The 16,468-nt window shown below is 50.8% G+C and overlaps 1 protein-coding gene and 1 long non-coding RNA gene across 3 annotated transcripts; both read right to left on the reverse strand.

The window, feature by feature from the left end:
- Positions 1-1,831: 1,831 nt before the first annotated feature.
- On the reverse strand, positions 1,832-5,737 carry FOXD1 (forkhead box D1). The gene has a single exon (XM_054054608.1). The coding sequence runs from the start codon at positions 5,735-5,737 to the stop codon at positions 4,520-4,522; it is 1,218 nt and encodes a 405-aa protein (XP_053910583.1). The 3' UTR covers positions 1,832-4,519.
- An 8,995-nt stretch (positions 5,738-14,732) lies between these two features.
- Positions 14,733-16,368, reverse strand: LOC128850475 (uncharacterized). Of its 2 annotated transcripts, none has more exons than XR_008447887.1 (3): positions 15,778-16,368; positions 15,468-15,651; positions 14,733-15,038 (listed from the first exon to the last, which is right to left on the reverse strand). It is a non-coding gene; the product is annotated as an uncharacterized LOC128850475 (long non-coding RNA). The 2 variants fall into 2 exon arrangements; XR_008447886.1 differs by having other exon boundaries at positions 16,229-16,364.
- Positions 16,369-16,468: the final 100 nt, after the last annotated feature.

Below are 16,468 nucleotides of genomic sequence, written 5' to 3' on the forward strand. Positions count from 1 at the left end.
TTACCGAGCCGGGGCTCGCCTGCAGGCCTCTGCCTTCCCACCAGTCGATTGGCACCCATCCGCGCAGAAAGAGAACGAGAACATCTGCTGCAGCAGTATGGATCCGAGAGAGGCTCGTTACCGTCGGGGTTGCCATTTTCCTGCACACACGTACATCCGCACACTGATGGACGAATCTTTGTTCCGCGTTTTCCTGCACTCAAATACATCCGCGCAGTGATGCAAGAATCTTTCCTCCGCATCCCAGTCGTGCTGGGTTTTTTTTTTTGCATCGCTGGAAGGGGCAGTGACCGGAGAGACCACGGCGGCTGCTCGACGTGGCTTTCCCAGTGGGGTTGAGGAGGGGAAAAGAGCTTACAGAGAAGGGCGGAGAAGCCGTGCGGTCCCCTGCGGCAGGTCACCGGGGCAAGCAGACACCGACCCGCTATGGAGGAGCCTGGCTGCGGGCACACGGCTGTCGCCCCTCGCCCGTCCTGTCGGTGCGTGGGGGCCGGGGCCGTTCCGGAAGGGGAGCGGGAGAAGCCTTACTGCGGACAGGGCAGCCGCCGATAGCGGGCTGAAAAACGGATCTGCTTCGGTTAGCAAGTCTCAGCGCAGGCAGAGTTTCACCGCAATCCTAATTTCCATTACTTCTGTCAAATACAATATTATCAGAGACTACTGAAGTACTCACTGTAAGTAACGAGGGAAAGTATTACATACGGAGAGGAGCCTCCCGGCCGTGCCAAGGGACTATTAAATCAAATACACTTTCCAACAGAACCCCCGCACAGGCCTCAGTCTCCGCGGGGGCGGTGGACCACTCTGCCGTCTCGAACAGCTTTCCAAGAAAGAGAGCAGCCGAGAGCAGGTGAGGCCCTCGCCTTTCACCGTCCAGACTCGGGGACGAAGCTGACCCTGTGTACTTGGAACCATTCTGCAAGGATGGGAGACGCGCCAACCGACCTCCCGCTGCCCCCGGGGGTGCCTCCCGCTGCACCAGAAAAATAACCAGGAGCTAACGTATGGCCCGAAAGAAGGGGGAGGTTCAGGAAGAGACGTTCCAGGGTCGGGGAGGGGGTCCCCGCGGCTCGCTGCCCGTCGCAGCCCACGGCCGTGCCTGCAGAACCGGAGCGGTGCCGGGCCCCTCCGGACGAGGCGCGGTGTGCGGAGGTGCAGGGCTTCGAAACCGGCGAGGGACGGGGAAACTTCTGTTATAGGAGGTGTGGGAAGAGAACTAACGCAGTCCCGCTTGAGAGAAATGTTACACAAGATGCTTGCAAAGAAATATTTTTTTTTTAAAAAAAAACTAATTAAAATATATAAATCACCCAACAGAAACAAAGAAATATGTGGAAGGAAACAATTCTGGATATACACACTGTGTGTGGCATAAAAAGCGATTGAATACATAAGGGCTTCATTAAATTCCCAATAGATAACATTTGGCTAAATCTATCCCTAGATTAAAACTCTGCATAATAGCACCATAAACTAAAAAGTTTCTTTTTGTGTGGTCCTTCTGAAGGAACTGATTGAAACATTAGCCCCCTCATAGAGCAGTCCCCTCCCCAATTCATCTCCAGTAATTCGTCTCTCAGCCCTACGGGGATATGATGAGAAAAGGAGACGGGTTAATGAATCTACACTTTGTGGCTGGGAGGAAGAGAAGGAGGCGACACCATCTTGTTTGTCCCACCAGCTTGTTTATTAGGACCCAGCCTATTTTGGAGGAATTGTTCCTCCCGTGCCCCGTTCCTGCGAGGACTACACGTTCCCTCTGTTCGCCTCGAAAGCCTGGGGGGGGGAGGGGGGGGGAGGGGGCGCCGCGGCAGGCCATTTGCATGCGAATGGGTCTCTGCGGTGCTGCCAGCCCATCAAAGGGGCTGCGGGGCCGGCGCCTTTCCTGGCGGCACCTGCTCCAGCCCCGCCGCCGCCATCCACCGCGCAGTGCGGGGAGCAGATACCGCCAGGCCCCGGCGCCCAGGCCCGGACTCTGCTCCGCGAACCAGGAGAAAACAAGAAGGGGGTCTTCCCACAACGCCACACACCTCTTCCCCAACCCCTTTCCTTAGCGCTTAAAAAATAAAATAAAGCAACGCGCGTATTGCGATTCGCTCCTGCCATCTTCCCTACCAGCTCCCAGGTGAAGGCCCAGAGGATGCAGAAGACCGGCTTACAGCAAGGAGCGAGCGGCAGAGCAGCCCCCTCGCCATGCCCTCTTGAGCAGGGCTCCCCTCGAGAGGGATGCGCTCGCACCCTGCCGCGCCGAGCCGCGCACCGGAGGTCGCAGGGCTCCCCGAGGTTTGCTGCGAGGAAGCCAAGAAAAAAAAATGCTAGGTCGCGGGAACCTGCTCTTCCCATCTAGCTGCAGGGGGACAGCGCGAGGGCTCACAGGGCCTCTCCCCCTGGGCTCGAGCAGCCGGAGGGACCGCCAGCAGCGTCCCTCCTCGGGGAGCCCGGGACCGCCGCGCTCGCGGCTACAGCCGCCTGCTCCCCGCTTGCTTTCAGTCTCGTCCCCGAGGGACGCCTAAACAGAGCTCGGTACGGCGCTGGACCGGCGCATCCCCCCGACAGGACCCGGGGACAGCGAGTTCGGCAGGCTCTTGCGAGAAGGATGCGCTCTTCTCGACAGGCTCGTACGCGGTGCCTCTGGGAAGTTTTCCTCTAGGTTTAGAAATCAAACGGGACTCTACGTCCCTGCCCTCTGAGGTATCCGGGGCACCCAAAGAGGCCCTCCAGTTGCGGACTGCAAATAGAAGCCAGCAGAGATTTAGCTTCCAGTTTTTCCACTGATTGAAAACCATTAATTTAACTCCGCTTCGCTACAAACAAAAGAGAAAAGCATCACTTTTCTATCTAAGACAATACTTAAAAACAAGACGACGAGGTACTTCGATATTTAAAAGCACGTAACCACACACCCTTCCCCTCTTCATTCCAAAGAACACTAAAGAGATGATTTTTTCTTTTTTTTTTTTTTAGCGAAGATTCATATAATGTATCCCTGAATGCACTAAATTGTTATTACTACAGTCGTACTTCAAAAGCCCTTCCATGATTTGAAAAACGCGTGTTCCTAATCCACAACAGGCTACCACACGCCTACGCTTCAGACCTGTGATTCCCTTTCTTGCCTAAACTCCGAATATTTGAGGCGCATTTTTGGTTTAAAAAAAAATAGTTAGTTTATGAAATAAACCTCTATCGCCCTTATGTGGGTTAAGACGAGAATTCAGAATCAGAAAAGCTGCTTCCACCGTTTGGTTCATACACTTGTCTATCCTTACTTCAATAGCTAGTGCGCTTAATCATCTCGTCACACGAGGATATTCCAATGCTCATTTTATATTATATGTATCGAAAAGTAGAAACACATGTCCCTACTATCGTCACGAGTCTAGGACAAATCTTTCTGAAGTTCAGTACGTGTCCCTTATTAGTAGCATTTTCTTTTGGGCCTCTTGGAAAGAGAACTGTGATGCAGTTGCGATTTAGGACACACCCGAAAGTATTAAAACAGTTTAAAACTGCCTTTTTAATCAGTCCCTTGATTGGTACCGTATAGAACTGGGCTTTGCTCTCTCGAGGGAGACCTGTTTCTATTTATTCCCTCTTTTGTCTTTGCTCTTTTCCTCCCCCTCCCCATCTTTCATCCTCTGTTAGGGTAACAATGGTTTGACTGCAAAGATCATATTCTGATCTTCTTCTTCGGGTCAAACCCAGAGAGAATAAATCTCAAGCTGTAAAATTCCTTGGCTATTGTGCTATTAACCCTGAAGAAAAAAAAATCAATGTCCCAAAGAAGGGGTAACTATTAAGGAAGGAAAAGTCCGAAGCCAATTGTTTGGCTGGGCTTCTTTCTTTGGTATCTGGGCTTGGTTAAGCTTTTTCTTTTTTTTTCGTTTTTTTTTGAAAATTAAAAATTTTATTTTTGAAATTGTGTAAAAATTTTACATTAAAATGGTACAATAATACTTGCCAGTAATTTTTAACAATATTCCTTGTAAAGAATACGCATAAAGTACAAAATAAAAAACTCCGTAAGTCTATTATAATACAAAACACAGGTTAAAATAAGAAACGATAATCTTGACTTTCTTCTGTGTAAACATGTTAATCTTTTCTTTTCTTTTATAAAAGTACATGAGACAAGTGTACTAAAATGAAAAGTATTGCTTTGCTGTCCTCCCTCAAGCCTTTTTTTTTTTTCCTGTACATTACTGTTTTCAAGCTCCTAGACCTGAGAATCTCTGAACTTTAACGGTTTAGAGACATTATTTATCACCATTTTTTTTTTTTTTTTTTAATTTTAAGGAGTAGCGAGTAACTTTCCCAGAGCGTGACCGCCCGCCTGTGCGGCATCTACACCTGGCTTTGCACAATTGCAGGTCCGGGGGCCGCCGCGGCGGCGGACACCTCCCGAACCCCGATCCCCACGCAAAGCCCGCAGACCCTCCGGGCGGCCTCCGCCGGGCATCCGAGCGGGCGGAGAAAAGACATACCCCGGATCCTACCTTCGGAAAGACTCCCAAACCCTTTAACAGTTAGAGATCCGTGCCGCGAAGCCGGGGGCGGCGGGCAGGGCGGCTGCGGGGGGCAGGACGCCCCCGGCGCTCCCCAGCGAGCGGGCCAGCCCCGGCGCCGCGGCCGACTGCGAGGCGCAGCTGCTGCCAGCGCCGGGCCCCCCCCCGATGATGCTCTCGATGGAGAAGGGCGAGCGGGCCAGTGCCGCGCCGCTGCCGGGCTTGGCGGCGTGCAGCGAGGCTGCCAGCGCCGGGCCCAGCGGGTGCGCGTAGCCGAAGGGCGTCCGTGCCAGCTCCGCCGCCGGCAGCAAGGGGCCCGGCGGCGCGGCGGCGGGGCCGGGGGCGCTGCCGGGGGCGGCGGGGGGCTGGCGGGGCGGCGGGGAGGGGTGGTGGAAGGCGAAGAGGGCGGAGTGGGGGTGGTAGGTCTGGAGTTGGAGGCCGTAGCCGCAGCCGTAGGGTCCGTAGGCGCAGGGCGGCTGCTGCGGGGGCTGAGGCGGGGGCTGCGGGAGGAAGGCGGCGGGGTCCACGGCACGCAGCAGCAACTCGGGCGCCGGGAGCTGCTGCCGCTTGAAACGCTTTCGGCGGCGCAGGAAGCTCCCGTTGTCGAACATGTCGGCGGACTCGGGGTCCAGCGTCCAGTAGTTGCCCTTGCCGGGGTTGCCGGGCTCGCGGGGAATCTTGACGAAGCAGTCGTTGAGGGAGAGGTTGTGGCGGATGCTGTTCTGCCAGGCGGGGAACTTCTCCCGGTAGTAGGGGAAGCGCCCGCTGATGAACTCGCAGATCTCGCTCAGCGTGAGCCGCTTCTTGGGGCTCTGCAGGATGGCCATGGTGATGAGGGCGATGTAGGAGTACGGCGGCTTCACCAGGCTGTTCTTGCCGCCGCCCGCCCCGCCGCCGCCGCCGCTCGCCCCGCCGCCGCCCGCCGCCGCCTTCTGCGGGCCGCCCCGCGAGGGGGGCCGAGAGCCGCCGGCACCGTCTCCGCCGCCCGCCGCGCCGCCGCCGCCGCCTCCTCCGCCGCGCACGGGCGACCGCGGCAGCAGGGCGTCGTCGTGGAGGTCACCCACATCCTCCTCGTCCTCTTCCTCTTCCTCCTCCTCCTCCTCGGCGTAAGAGCGGCGGCGGCGGGGCTGCGGCTCCTCGTCGTCCTCCTCTTCGTCCTCCTCTCCCACCACATCTATGTCGGTCTCCTCAGCCAGCGCCGACGCCTCGGACATCTCCGAGCTCAGGGTCATGGCGCGGCGGCGGGGCAGCGCATCCGTGACGGGCGGCGCGGCGCGGCGGGCGGGCGGGCGCTGTCCCCGCCGCCGCCAGGCCCCCGCGCCGCTCGGCGGAGAGCCGCCCCGCCGCCGCCGCGGGCAGACGGGCCGCTCCGGGCGCCCAGCGCCGCCGCCGCGCAGCGAGAGCCCTCCCGCCGCTCGGCCGGGGGCTGCTTCGGGGTATCTTTTGCTGCGCTTTTTTTCACCCCCTTTTTTTTGATTTCTCTCTCTTATCTCATTTCCCCCCTTCCCTTTTTAGGGGGTCGGTGAGGCTCTTTTTTTCTGTTTTGGATGGGGTTTGAGGGGCGGGGGGGGGGGGCTTGCGCCTGCAAGCCGGTTCCCCCTTCTTTCTTCTCACCTCAGCCCCCAGACATTAATGGATGCGGGGCTGGAGGGAGCGCGCCTAGTCCTGGGAGGAGGGGAGGGGAGGAGGCTGGCGAGGAGGGAGGGCGGAGGGGGCGGCTTGCCAGGCCCTAGGAAAGATGGTGAAAAGGCTGGGGCCGAGTCCCAGAGAGGCCAGCCTTCCTCCCCGCCTTATAGCGAGGTGGCCATCACATGGCTCCCAGCGTCAGAGCGCGGCGGGGCGAGCGGCGGCCCCGTGTGTCGCACCCCCCACCCTTCAGCCAAGACTCGGGGCGCCCGCCCCGGGACCCCCTCTCGCCCCGCCGGGTCTGCAGGGGAGGGGCGCTGATCGACTCGGTTCGTCTTTAGTGCAAAAGGGGCAAATAAAAGACACACACACATACAAACACACACGAAATCAAGGCTGTCCCACACTGCATGAGCATCTTCCCAGGAGCCGTCTGCAGGGTGCCAGGAGCTCTGCGTCTTCTTGTGCTCCCCCCAGGGGATGGGGTCCTGCTTCCTGAAGCAGGAAAAGCACCTTTTCTCCGAGGTTTCGGCGTTCTGCCCCTGTTCCCTCACCCGGCGCTCCGCGGCGGGGGATGCGGGAGAGCCCGGCGGCCGGGGCAGCGGCGGGGGCGGCCGGGGGTGGCAAGGCGAGAAGTAGCGTTTGATGGGACGTGTCCCCAAGTCCTCTGAAAGAAAGTTGGGAGGGGGATTACCCCCAAAATCAGACCGGAGAGGGAGGTGGTGAGTTAAAAAACTTCAAACTTCTGCCCGCGCAGTGGTTAGAAACATTTCTTTCCCCCGCCCCTTCCCCTCCAGAGTTTAATTCTTTCAAGAATGACATCAAATATCTCTCGACGTCTACCTCGCAAACTCTCAAAGAACCCTGCTAATTTCACAGTTTGTTTGTGAGGCTGTTGTTTTTAGCGGGAGAGAAACAGCTCCCTCCATTACTGGAAACACTAATACAGCGTTACCTCTTTCGTATGCAAAGGAAAACAATTCACTGGCCTTCAAAATGCCAATTGTGCTTTGAGTATAGAAGCAACACTCCCAAGAAAGCGACACAAAGGACTGCTTCCTAATTAAGTCCCAGTTTCAGGTGATACATGCCAGGACGGCGGAAGAGCAGGGACCCCCTTCATGAGAAGGCTGGCAGAGGAAAATCAGTCCACCAACCAACCAACCTTGAACATAAATATAACCACCGGGGTCTTAAAGCGCTTTGAAAATTCCCATCGCTCCCAATTTTGGCAGGATAACGCATGATCAGGATCTGTTTGAGATGGGAGGAGGAGGAGAGCATCTCGTGCTCCCTCAGAAATTGTCGTCAGAAGGGCGTACCGACGCCTGGAGCCCTCACTGCGCAAATCTCGCTTCTCAAAACTCTCCACACGCACAAGTTTCTTGAAATGCGTTTTCGATATACTGTCCTAATCGAAGCTTCAAGCCACCTTGTTTCAAAACCAGTTCCATGGATTTACAACATAATCCTTTCTACTATTTCCAAATAATCCTACTTAGATTTTGTTCACTACTAAGGCGACTGCAGCAGAATACCACCGAGAGTTACAAAAGAGAAAAAATAAAAAGGGAGAAAAAAGATCTCCCAAACTCAGCAACTGACTACCATTTTTTTTTTTCTTGTAGAAAGATTTGATAATGTCGCTCGAGGTTCACAGTTCATAGGAAGTAAAATAATTCTTTGAAATAGTTTTAGAGGCTCAGACCAAGTTAGTGAAAGCAAAGGAGAAAGAGGACTTCTCCGCGAGAGATTTCTCCTCTTTACAAAGAAATAGTATATTTCTTTTACTCTCTTCTTGTTCCTTTGATTCTCGCTCTTCTCCCTGTACTTTCTGATGTGCCTGAACGTTTAAAACCATCTTGAAAACAAAAGCCACATTCTTAAATGCGAAGAACGGTAGAGTTTAAAATTTCTGGGGGGAGAACCGCTGTAGCAACAAACCAGAAGAGCAGGATCTACCCGGGATCTCCCGCTGACACCCCTGCGCCGGAGCCTCGCCGAGCCTGTGACACCGGCCGGCGCTCGGGGTGTCGGCGGCCCCGGCTGGAGCTCGGGTACCCCTAGAAGTGGCCGGACACGGTGTCGGGGGCAGCTGGAGGGGGAGCTGCGGAGCCCCCTCGGCAGATTTGGGCGACGCTGCAAGCCCTCATCCCTGGTGGAGTGGGGCGCCGAGGGGCTTGACTCTGGGGGACAGCGCAGACAATTAAGGCCTGGTGTTATTGGAGCCCCTGGAGATCGCGGTTTGCTGTATCTTCCGCTGGCTCCCGTCCCAGCCCGGCAGGTGCCTTTCTGAAAGGGAAAGAAAGAGAAGAAGGAAGGCGAGCAGCGGCAGCGCAGACACCGGCAGGACTCCCGCGCAGGCGGATTTGCCCCGTGCCGCGGACGGCCCCGCTCCCGGCGGTGCTCTGGGCGGACACGGGATGCCACCTACCGGCAAGGAGCGCCGGGCCGTGTGCCGGGGCAGGGTGGCCTCCCCGGACCAAAGCAGCCCCCTGGCAGGGAAAGACAGGACCCTCCCTCCCCGAAGGCACTCCGAGACCCTAAGGAAAAGCAGTGTTTTGGGAGCTTCTGAGAAATCCCCCTTACGGAAAGGCTGAAATTTTCCCGACCACCTTCTCATCCCAGACTCGCGTATTCCCTGAGGTGCCCCTCTCGTGGGCCACGTACCCACTTGCCAAACCATCCCGGGACCTCAAGACCTTCCATGGTTTCCTAGCAGTTGTGAATGTTGTAACATAACATGTTCCTAAAACAAGAGCAGCACAAAGTGGGATGTGAAATTCAGGTGTGCAGTTAGAGTTTAAATTGTCATTGCTTGAGCTTATTAGTACTCGTCATAAATTTTAATCCTATGTCATACACGCAATCCTGTATGCATATAAAAAAAACCACTGCATATTATCAATGTGCTGCATAAATTGATCAAAGCGTTCTGACAGTCCATACAAACAGTCCTGGTGGCTCCTGCCCTTCTTTCAGCTCCCCCTGCCAAAGAGGCTGTGCCCCTGGTGTCCATGGCTCTGCCAGGGCAGTGACAGGAGCTTCCCCACAAGACTCATCTCTCAGATCCAAGCCTGAAAAGGGATTGGGTATTTTGGGAGCTCTCCACTGGAGCTGACTGGAGAGCCCCAGAAAGCCAGGGCACCCTGGCTGTGATGGTGCCTCCAGGGACAGTAGGCAGGAGCCAGACTGTGTGGACCCACCATCACCTCCCCTTGCTGGGTCCTGGGGGACAGTGTTTCTCAGGAATCCAGCAGCATCCCAGACCACATACCCTTCCGACAGCTGCGGAGCCTGTGCTTGAGCAGAGCACTCAAGAGTCCGTGTTAGGACAGGGAACAGGTGAGTCTACAAGTCTTCCCTGGCCCTTCAATCAAAGTCAGAGAGCATCCCAGACACAGTTTGAGGCACTTCTATGCACACATTCTGGCACATTGACTGAGATGCTTTAGGTTTTCTGGAGCTGACCCTGACCATGCAGAAGGATGCCTGATTCTTCTCCAGCACCACACAAATCAGCTGCCTGGTGGTGGTGTGCATTCGTGGGTGATTTGTTGAGTGTTTGGCCAGCTGCAGCATGTAGAAAGCAGGGTAGAGCTTGGTCACCAGCTACACATGCTGGAGCTGAAGCACCTGCTCTGGGCTTGCTGCACCTTGCAAGACTCCAACACCAAAGGCTGCCCTTCTTTTGGTGTGCCATTTTACATCTCCACATCCCTATCTGGTCTCACCCACAGAACTGTACTGTCATTGATATAAAACTATTATTGAAATAAAATCATTTCCTGAATACTTTATAGTGTCAGTAAGTGTGGTTCCTTTGGCCACAGACTGGATTGGTTTCTGAGCTGCTTGTATCATGGAAAGAAAAATTCCTCCAGCAACGATCAGGCAACAGGATGATGGTGTCTATTGCATTACCAGCTGCAGCCTCCATTGCCCAGTACCACAGTGATCACCATTTTATCTCCTTTTTTCTTTGTGGGTTTATTCTCCTCTTCCCTTCCTGTTAATTTTTCCCTTAAGCCTTCTGCATAGGCTGGGATTACAAAGAGGGTCTGGGTGATCAGGCCCAAACCCAACGCATTGGTGAGGGCTTGCAGCAGCCACCTGAAAAACTAAAGAAGGCTGAAGGAAAATCAGAGGATCATAGACTAGTTAGGGTTGGAAGGGACCCCAAAGATCACCCAATTCCACTTCCCCTGCCATGAACAGGCTTCCTGCTGCACTGACTGCTGAAAAAGACTTTGCCACCATTGGAGATGACCCTACCACTCTTTGCCTCCATTGTCAAGCTTTGGGTTTTTTTAATTCTTGACCAATTTTTTTTATTTTCTTCTTTTTGTCCTTTTCCCTCTTTGTTCTACAATTCTTGCTGTGTAGATACATTTCCTGTGGCAGATGAAATTCACTTTCTTTAATGCCCTTTTGAGCCTTTAATTTCTCTAAAATTCCATTAAATATTCTTAGCATCCTTCTGCACTTCTTGTCTAACAGAAGACAAGGAGATAATATACTAGGTTAGACCAAGACCCATCTAGCAGTGTAAGCTGACTTCGATGTCTGCCAATACTAGATGTGTAGGGGAGAATATAGGATATAGAAACAGGTCAAGTGTGTAAAATTGATTCCTAGCTGCCAGAAATCTTAATTTATTTATTTTTTCTTTTTTTTTTCTTTAAATCCAGAGGTAATTTCTGAATTTAATAGTCAGCAATGGAATTTCTTGAATTTGCTCCATCTCTTTTTGCAATAATGTACATTTATACCACTGAACATGTTCTGCAGTGAAATGTTCTTTTTGTTTGTATTAAGCCAGTCACCCGCTCATCTAGTCCAATGTGATCCTATTTTTGTACCAGAAGAGGCAAACAACAACAGTTGTTAACCACCCTCTCCTTGCCATTCATGACTTGCAGATTTTACCACTGTTTTTTCATTGGTCAGCTCTTTTTCAGGCTGAGGGGTTCTGGTTCAGAATCACTGGTTTAGCATGGCAGTAATTCTGTGCCCCTGACAATCCCTGCTATCTTGCTGCCTTTTGTTATTCAGCTTAGGCTGATTACTATTGTAATAATCCTCCAGTACAGCACAAGATGCCTAAATTTTCTTTTCCGGTTTTCATTTCAACTTAATATTTATAGTCTTTCAAGTCAGTAGTATCTATTCCCCGTGCTAGTGGAGGGATTTTTAATTTTCAAAATGGAGCATTGGCCATCAGAACTGATATATTAAGGTACTTGTCCCCTGAACAAATCATGTTTGTTCAGATTACATTTGATTTCACGACTCCAATGACTATTGAAAATCTTTCTAACATTCCTTACATAAGCCCCAAATTCTTCGTTGTAGACAAGCTGGGGCATATTAGGAGAGAGATCCTGTAATTGATGCCTCAGATAATTGAGATATTTTCTGTTTTATTCTGTAGCAATGCAAGTAAACCCTGAATGAGTACAAACCCATTCATAATGCTGTGAATATTGGCAGGAGTGCTCTTTGTTCACTTAGAAATCCTTGGGGATAAGCTGTACTGTAATCAAAGATAGAGAAGATGATTGATTTTTCCATCTAACACTAAGTGGATGGCGGGTTCCTGCCGGCTTTCGAGCAGAAATAACAGCTAGCTGCTGCAGGAGGAAGAAGGTCCTTGCCCTGTCCAGCCTCCCAATCTCTAGCCACCTGCACTCACCATTTACCTCCCACCAAGCATCAAGCTGGACCAGGAGGCTTAGGTAACCAAAGGCAAAATCCACAATGATTCACCTTCACAGTTGTCAATACATTAGTCAAAGGTGGCACATTGACAGCTATGCACATAAAGGAGGACGAATTTCATCCTGATTGATCCTGGGCTAAATGTGGGACTATGCTGATTTTGGGTCATGTCTTAACAATGTTTCTGACTTGTAACGAATTGTCTTAGCAGGGGTCAAAGCTGTGGTCACAGCTTAAGAGACCAATTTCTCTTGAATCCTGTGTATAGCATATCTACAGAAATAATCTGTTTGTTTTAGCATCTGGCACGTGTGTACGAATTTAAGGTACCATCTTTTTCACATGCAGACACTGAAGAATAAGGTGACTTCTCACTTTCACGCATTCTCTAGCAAGATCTTCATTGTTAATTAACACGGAAGCCTTTCTAGGTGAGCCTCTGCCAGTCCAATTAACACAAACATCCCTGCATTCAGCAAAGCCTGTTTGAAATGTGTACGTCAAAGGCAGGGGATTCTTCACATAGCACTCGATTACTCTCTAGTCAGCCTCCATTGGGTATTACAAAACAGAGAAGCATCCCACAGATCATGAAAGGCTTGTGATGTGGCTTGAAGCCCAGGCACCTTGGGTTGCTGAGTTTAAGAGTTAGAGGTATGTTAAGAAATAGATACTGCTCTCTAAGGAGAATTTTGTTCCTTGACATTGAAGTCAACTACGGATTACTCCACACAACTCACCATCACGTGGTACAATATTGTAATATATGAGATAAACTCAGCGTTACACGTTAGTTCAATCTTCCTGGGCTCCCATTAGATGTTTGTATGTTGAGTATGTCTTAAAAAGTCAAGAATAATTCATTGAGTCTTACTTCTAGACTTGTGGAGATGGTTTCTTTTCCATTCATATCTCTCACAACTTTTGCTCCTGTACCCCATGTCACTACTTATCCACATATTTTTCCAAATAACTTAGCACTTTTCCCCTTGTCCTGGAGCATACACGTTAGGAATGACAACATTATTCCCTGTGGTGTCCTGCCGATGTGCCACATACTTCTGCTTTCTTGAATGCTAAATATGTCATTCTTTTCAACAAATGTTTCTTAATGAGGTTCTCAATATCAGAGAGATTTCCTTCACTGCCTGAAAGTATATCAAATATGTGGTTTTTTTGTGGTCACTGGTAATGAAGACAAATATTGCTTTGCTTCAGCTTTATCACTTATATTTATGACCTATGAAGTGTTTCCTGAATATGAGACTGACTTAAGCCCTCTTTTCAACATACCCTGTTATTACAGACACAGCACTGGCCACGTCTTTCAGGAGAGCTTTCTCTCTGGCACTTTAACAGCAAATGCTGTCATTCTTCTGCCTTTAAAATTCTAAGTACTTTAGGAGACATTTTTCCCGGATAGGCATTTTAATGGTCTTTTTCCACTCCAATGTTGCTTCTGCGCAGATAATGAACTTGGTTGCTTTAGCAAAGTATCTAACATTTTTTGCACCCTCATTCAGGACTGAAAATATGCTTACAGAGCTCAGGCTCTCTTGCAGTGCTATGGGTTTTTGGATCTGTTTCATTTCTCAACAGAAGTTCTTCAGCTACGACTAAATCCAAGTTTAGGTTTATGCTTCCCATTAAGCAATTACACAAAAAGGATTGGAGAAAGCAAGCCAATACTATTTTAGCATTCTAGAGTACTTCTCTGATGCAAAGTTTGTTTTTCGAATGGCTGTTGCTTGATCCAGGAAATGTAACCAAATCTTACGTAGTCCATTGAACTGCAGTTCTTGAACTGCTTCACTTGATTTCTGATACAACTCAGTGATGTGGTTTTCAGCATAATTTGTCTTCTAAATCTCACATGAGGGAGTATGAGATCATACTTCCAGCTCAGTTAATCCTAGGCTGACAGCTGGGACGACACTTTCCACAGCTTCTATCTTGGAATAACCTTTCTGTGACTCATTTTCACTTCAGTATTTCAGCCTATTAAAACATTTTGCATGTTTGTAATCATCAGCTGGCCTACTAAAATCTTTCTTATATGTAGTTGGAAAACTGTGATAAACTGAAGCTGAAGTATTAATTGCTTTTACTTTCAATAGCCCACAGCAATTCAGCTTGTTTTTGTTTTTATCGTCCTGACTCTGTTTCCTTTTGCTGCAGGTACATTGCCAATTTCACCATGTAATACATTCACATGCTTTCTTTTTAGTTCAGAACAAACTCTACCCACCCTAAATCCCTCCCCAGATCCCCTCTTCCCCTTTATCTGTTCTATTCCTTCCTTGCTGCACTAGATACTGCGTTTGTTAGTTTAGATAGAGTAATACGGACGTTTTCCACCAGCATTCTTTTCTGATTGAATTGATGTACCATCCCAATTTTACAAATATGTTGGGTCAAATTTCCGCAGGTCCCACCACCATCCCTTATAGCTGTTTGACTAAACCTCTCATTTTTGGCTGTGACATTAGTCTGCAGGGAGGCATAGGTTGCTCTTCAGCAGCACCTTTTGAATCATCACCTCCCTGAGACCTCCTGTCACCATCAGACGGAGTTTTATCATTCATTGTCACTAATCACAAAAGTCTAATTTTTAACAGCAATCGAAATTATCTGCACAAATCAACTCTCAGCTTTGATGTAGTTAAGAGATATTATAAGAGCAAATAAAATTGGTGCACACACACACAAAAAGCACTGCCTTGGCAAAGCCTTGGATCCGGGTATTGCTAACATGGGAGCCTTAACATTAATCAACAAAGAAGGATAAATTAATTATTAATGTAGCCTTATAGAAACAAGGACAAAGCGAATAATTTATTGAGGATATTCCAGATAAGAACTGGTTAAAAAGGCATTAAAACGGAGGATCAGATGGTATGTATTTCTATTGATGCCAGGAGGCCCACTGTATTCAGTTGTGGTGATGATGAGGGCAGGACTGCAGAGCAACACAGCTCCTCCTCTCTTGTGTCACTTGGTGAGTGAGTGTAGCACGGCATGGTGGGATTGACAGGTTTCTTCCCCCATACATCTGCTCCCGCACCCTGCTGTGCGACACAGGTCCAAATTCTGCAAAGGCTGCTCAGTTTTCCACACGGCGAGAACAGTTGTTGGAGGCAGACATGGAGTTTCCAATAACTGTGACGTTAGTCCCACCAGACTCCTCTGAGAGAGCAAAGAGAAACACACTGTGGAGGACAGAAATCATAGACTGGGAATGATCTTTGCCCTGAAGAACAGAGGCTGGGGGGCAGGGTGTTTAAACAGTCAAACACAGCAACAACGGCTTGAGTTAGGGCATTGCGGGTGCGTGTTTTGTTTTTGGAACAGGACTCAGAGAACACAAAGACAAGACAGTATAGGAAAAAGGCACAGGAAGACCTCTGCTATGGAAATGCTGCTACAGGAGTAAAGCTGCTTGACATCTGGAGAGAGCAAGCAGAGTGTGTTTGATGGCCAGCAGAAAGCAGCTTCGCACAGATGCTGCTAACATACAAGAGCATGCAAAGCCGATGTGAAAAACACCTAAGATGGAAGGAAAGGAGTGACCAGCAAGTCAAGGGAGGTGATTCTGTCCCTCTTGTGAGACCTCACCTGGAGTATTGTGTCCAGTTCTGGAATCCTTAACATAAGAAGGGTATGGAACTGTTGGAATGGGTCCAGAGGAGGGCTACAAGGACGATCAGAGTGCTCAAGCACCCTCCATAAGAGGACAGGCTGAGAGAGTTTGGCTTATTCAGCAAGGCTCCGAGGAGACTTTATAGAGACCTTCCAGTACCTGAAAGGGGATACAAGAAAGCTGGGAGGGACTATTCCTAAAGGCTAGTGGTGATAGGATGAGGGGGAATGGGTATAAACTGGAGAGGGGTAGGTTTAGACTGAACATTAGGAAGAATTTCTTCACCATGAGAGTGGTGAGACACTGTCACAGGTTGCCCAGGGAAGCTGCGGTTGCCCAATCCCTGGAGGTGTTCAAGGCCAGGTTAGATGGGGCCTTGGGCAGCCTGAGCTGGTGGGAAGTGTCCCTGCCCATGGCAGAGGGTTGGAACTGGATGATCTTTAAGGTCCCTTCCAACCCAAACCATTCTATGAAAGCAGAAGGAGACAGGCACAGGGGTGCCACAGGGAGCACCCCTGTGCCACACGGGGGTGACAGAACGAGACAGAAGCCGCAGCGGTGTGGCTTTGACCCGGGCGGAGGGGCGGGTTTGAGGCAAGGGGTCTGAACGGGGAGGACACCAGCTACCGGCACGGGGAGGCGGGCTGCGCCGCGGCAGCGAGAACGAAAACACAGCGCTGACGCTCTTCCTAGGAAGAAGAAAAATTAAATAGATAATGACAGATCGGGGACGCACCCGCCCGCGGCAGGACGCGCCGCCGGCCACGCTGCAGGCGGCGGGGGAGGGCCGGGCGGCTCGGCACGGCACACAGCCCCGCCGCAGGAATAAACCTTCCGCCAGCCTCGACCCGCGATGCCCTCGTCTCCACTCGTCCCGTCCCGACCCCGCAGAGAGGAGGCTCCGCCCCATTTGACCACGCCCATTTACAGAACCCACGCCCCTCCTGCTTCCGCCTCCCCTCTTCTAGAGGCCACG

This window comes from Cuculus canorus, chromosome Z, assembly GCF_017976375.1.
Source record: "Cuculus canorus isolate bCucCan1 chromosome Z, bCucCan1.pri, whole genome shotgun sequence".
Lineage (NCBI taxonomy): Eukaryota > Metazoa > Chordata > Aves > Cuculiformes > Cuculidae > Cuculus > Cuculus canorus.

Coding starts and splice junctions, on each gene's coding strand:
- FOXD1 (XM_054054608.1), bottom strand. CDS start 5,737: ATGACCCTGAGCTCGGAGATGTCCGAGGCGTCGGCGCTGGCTGAGGAG.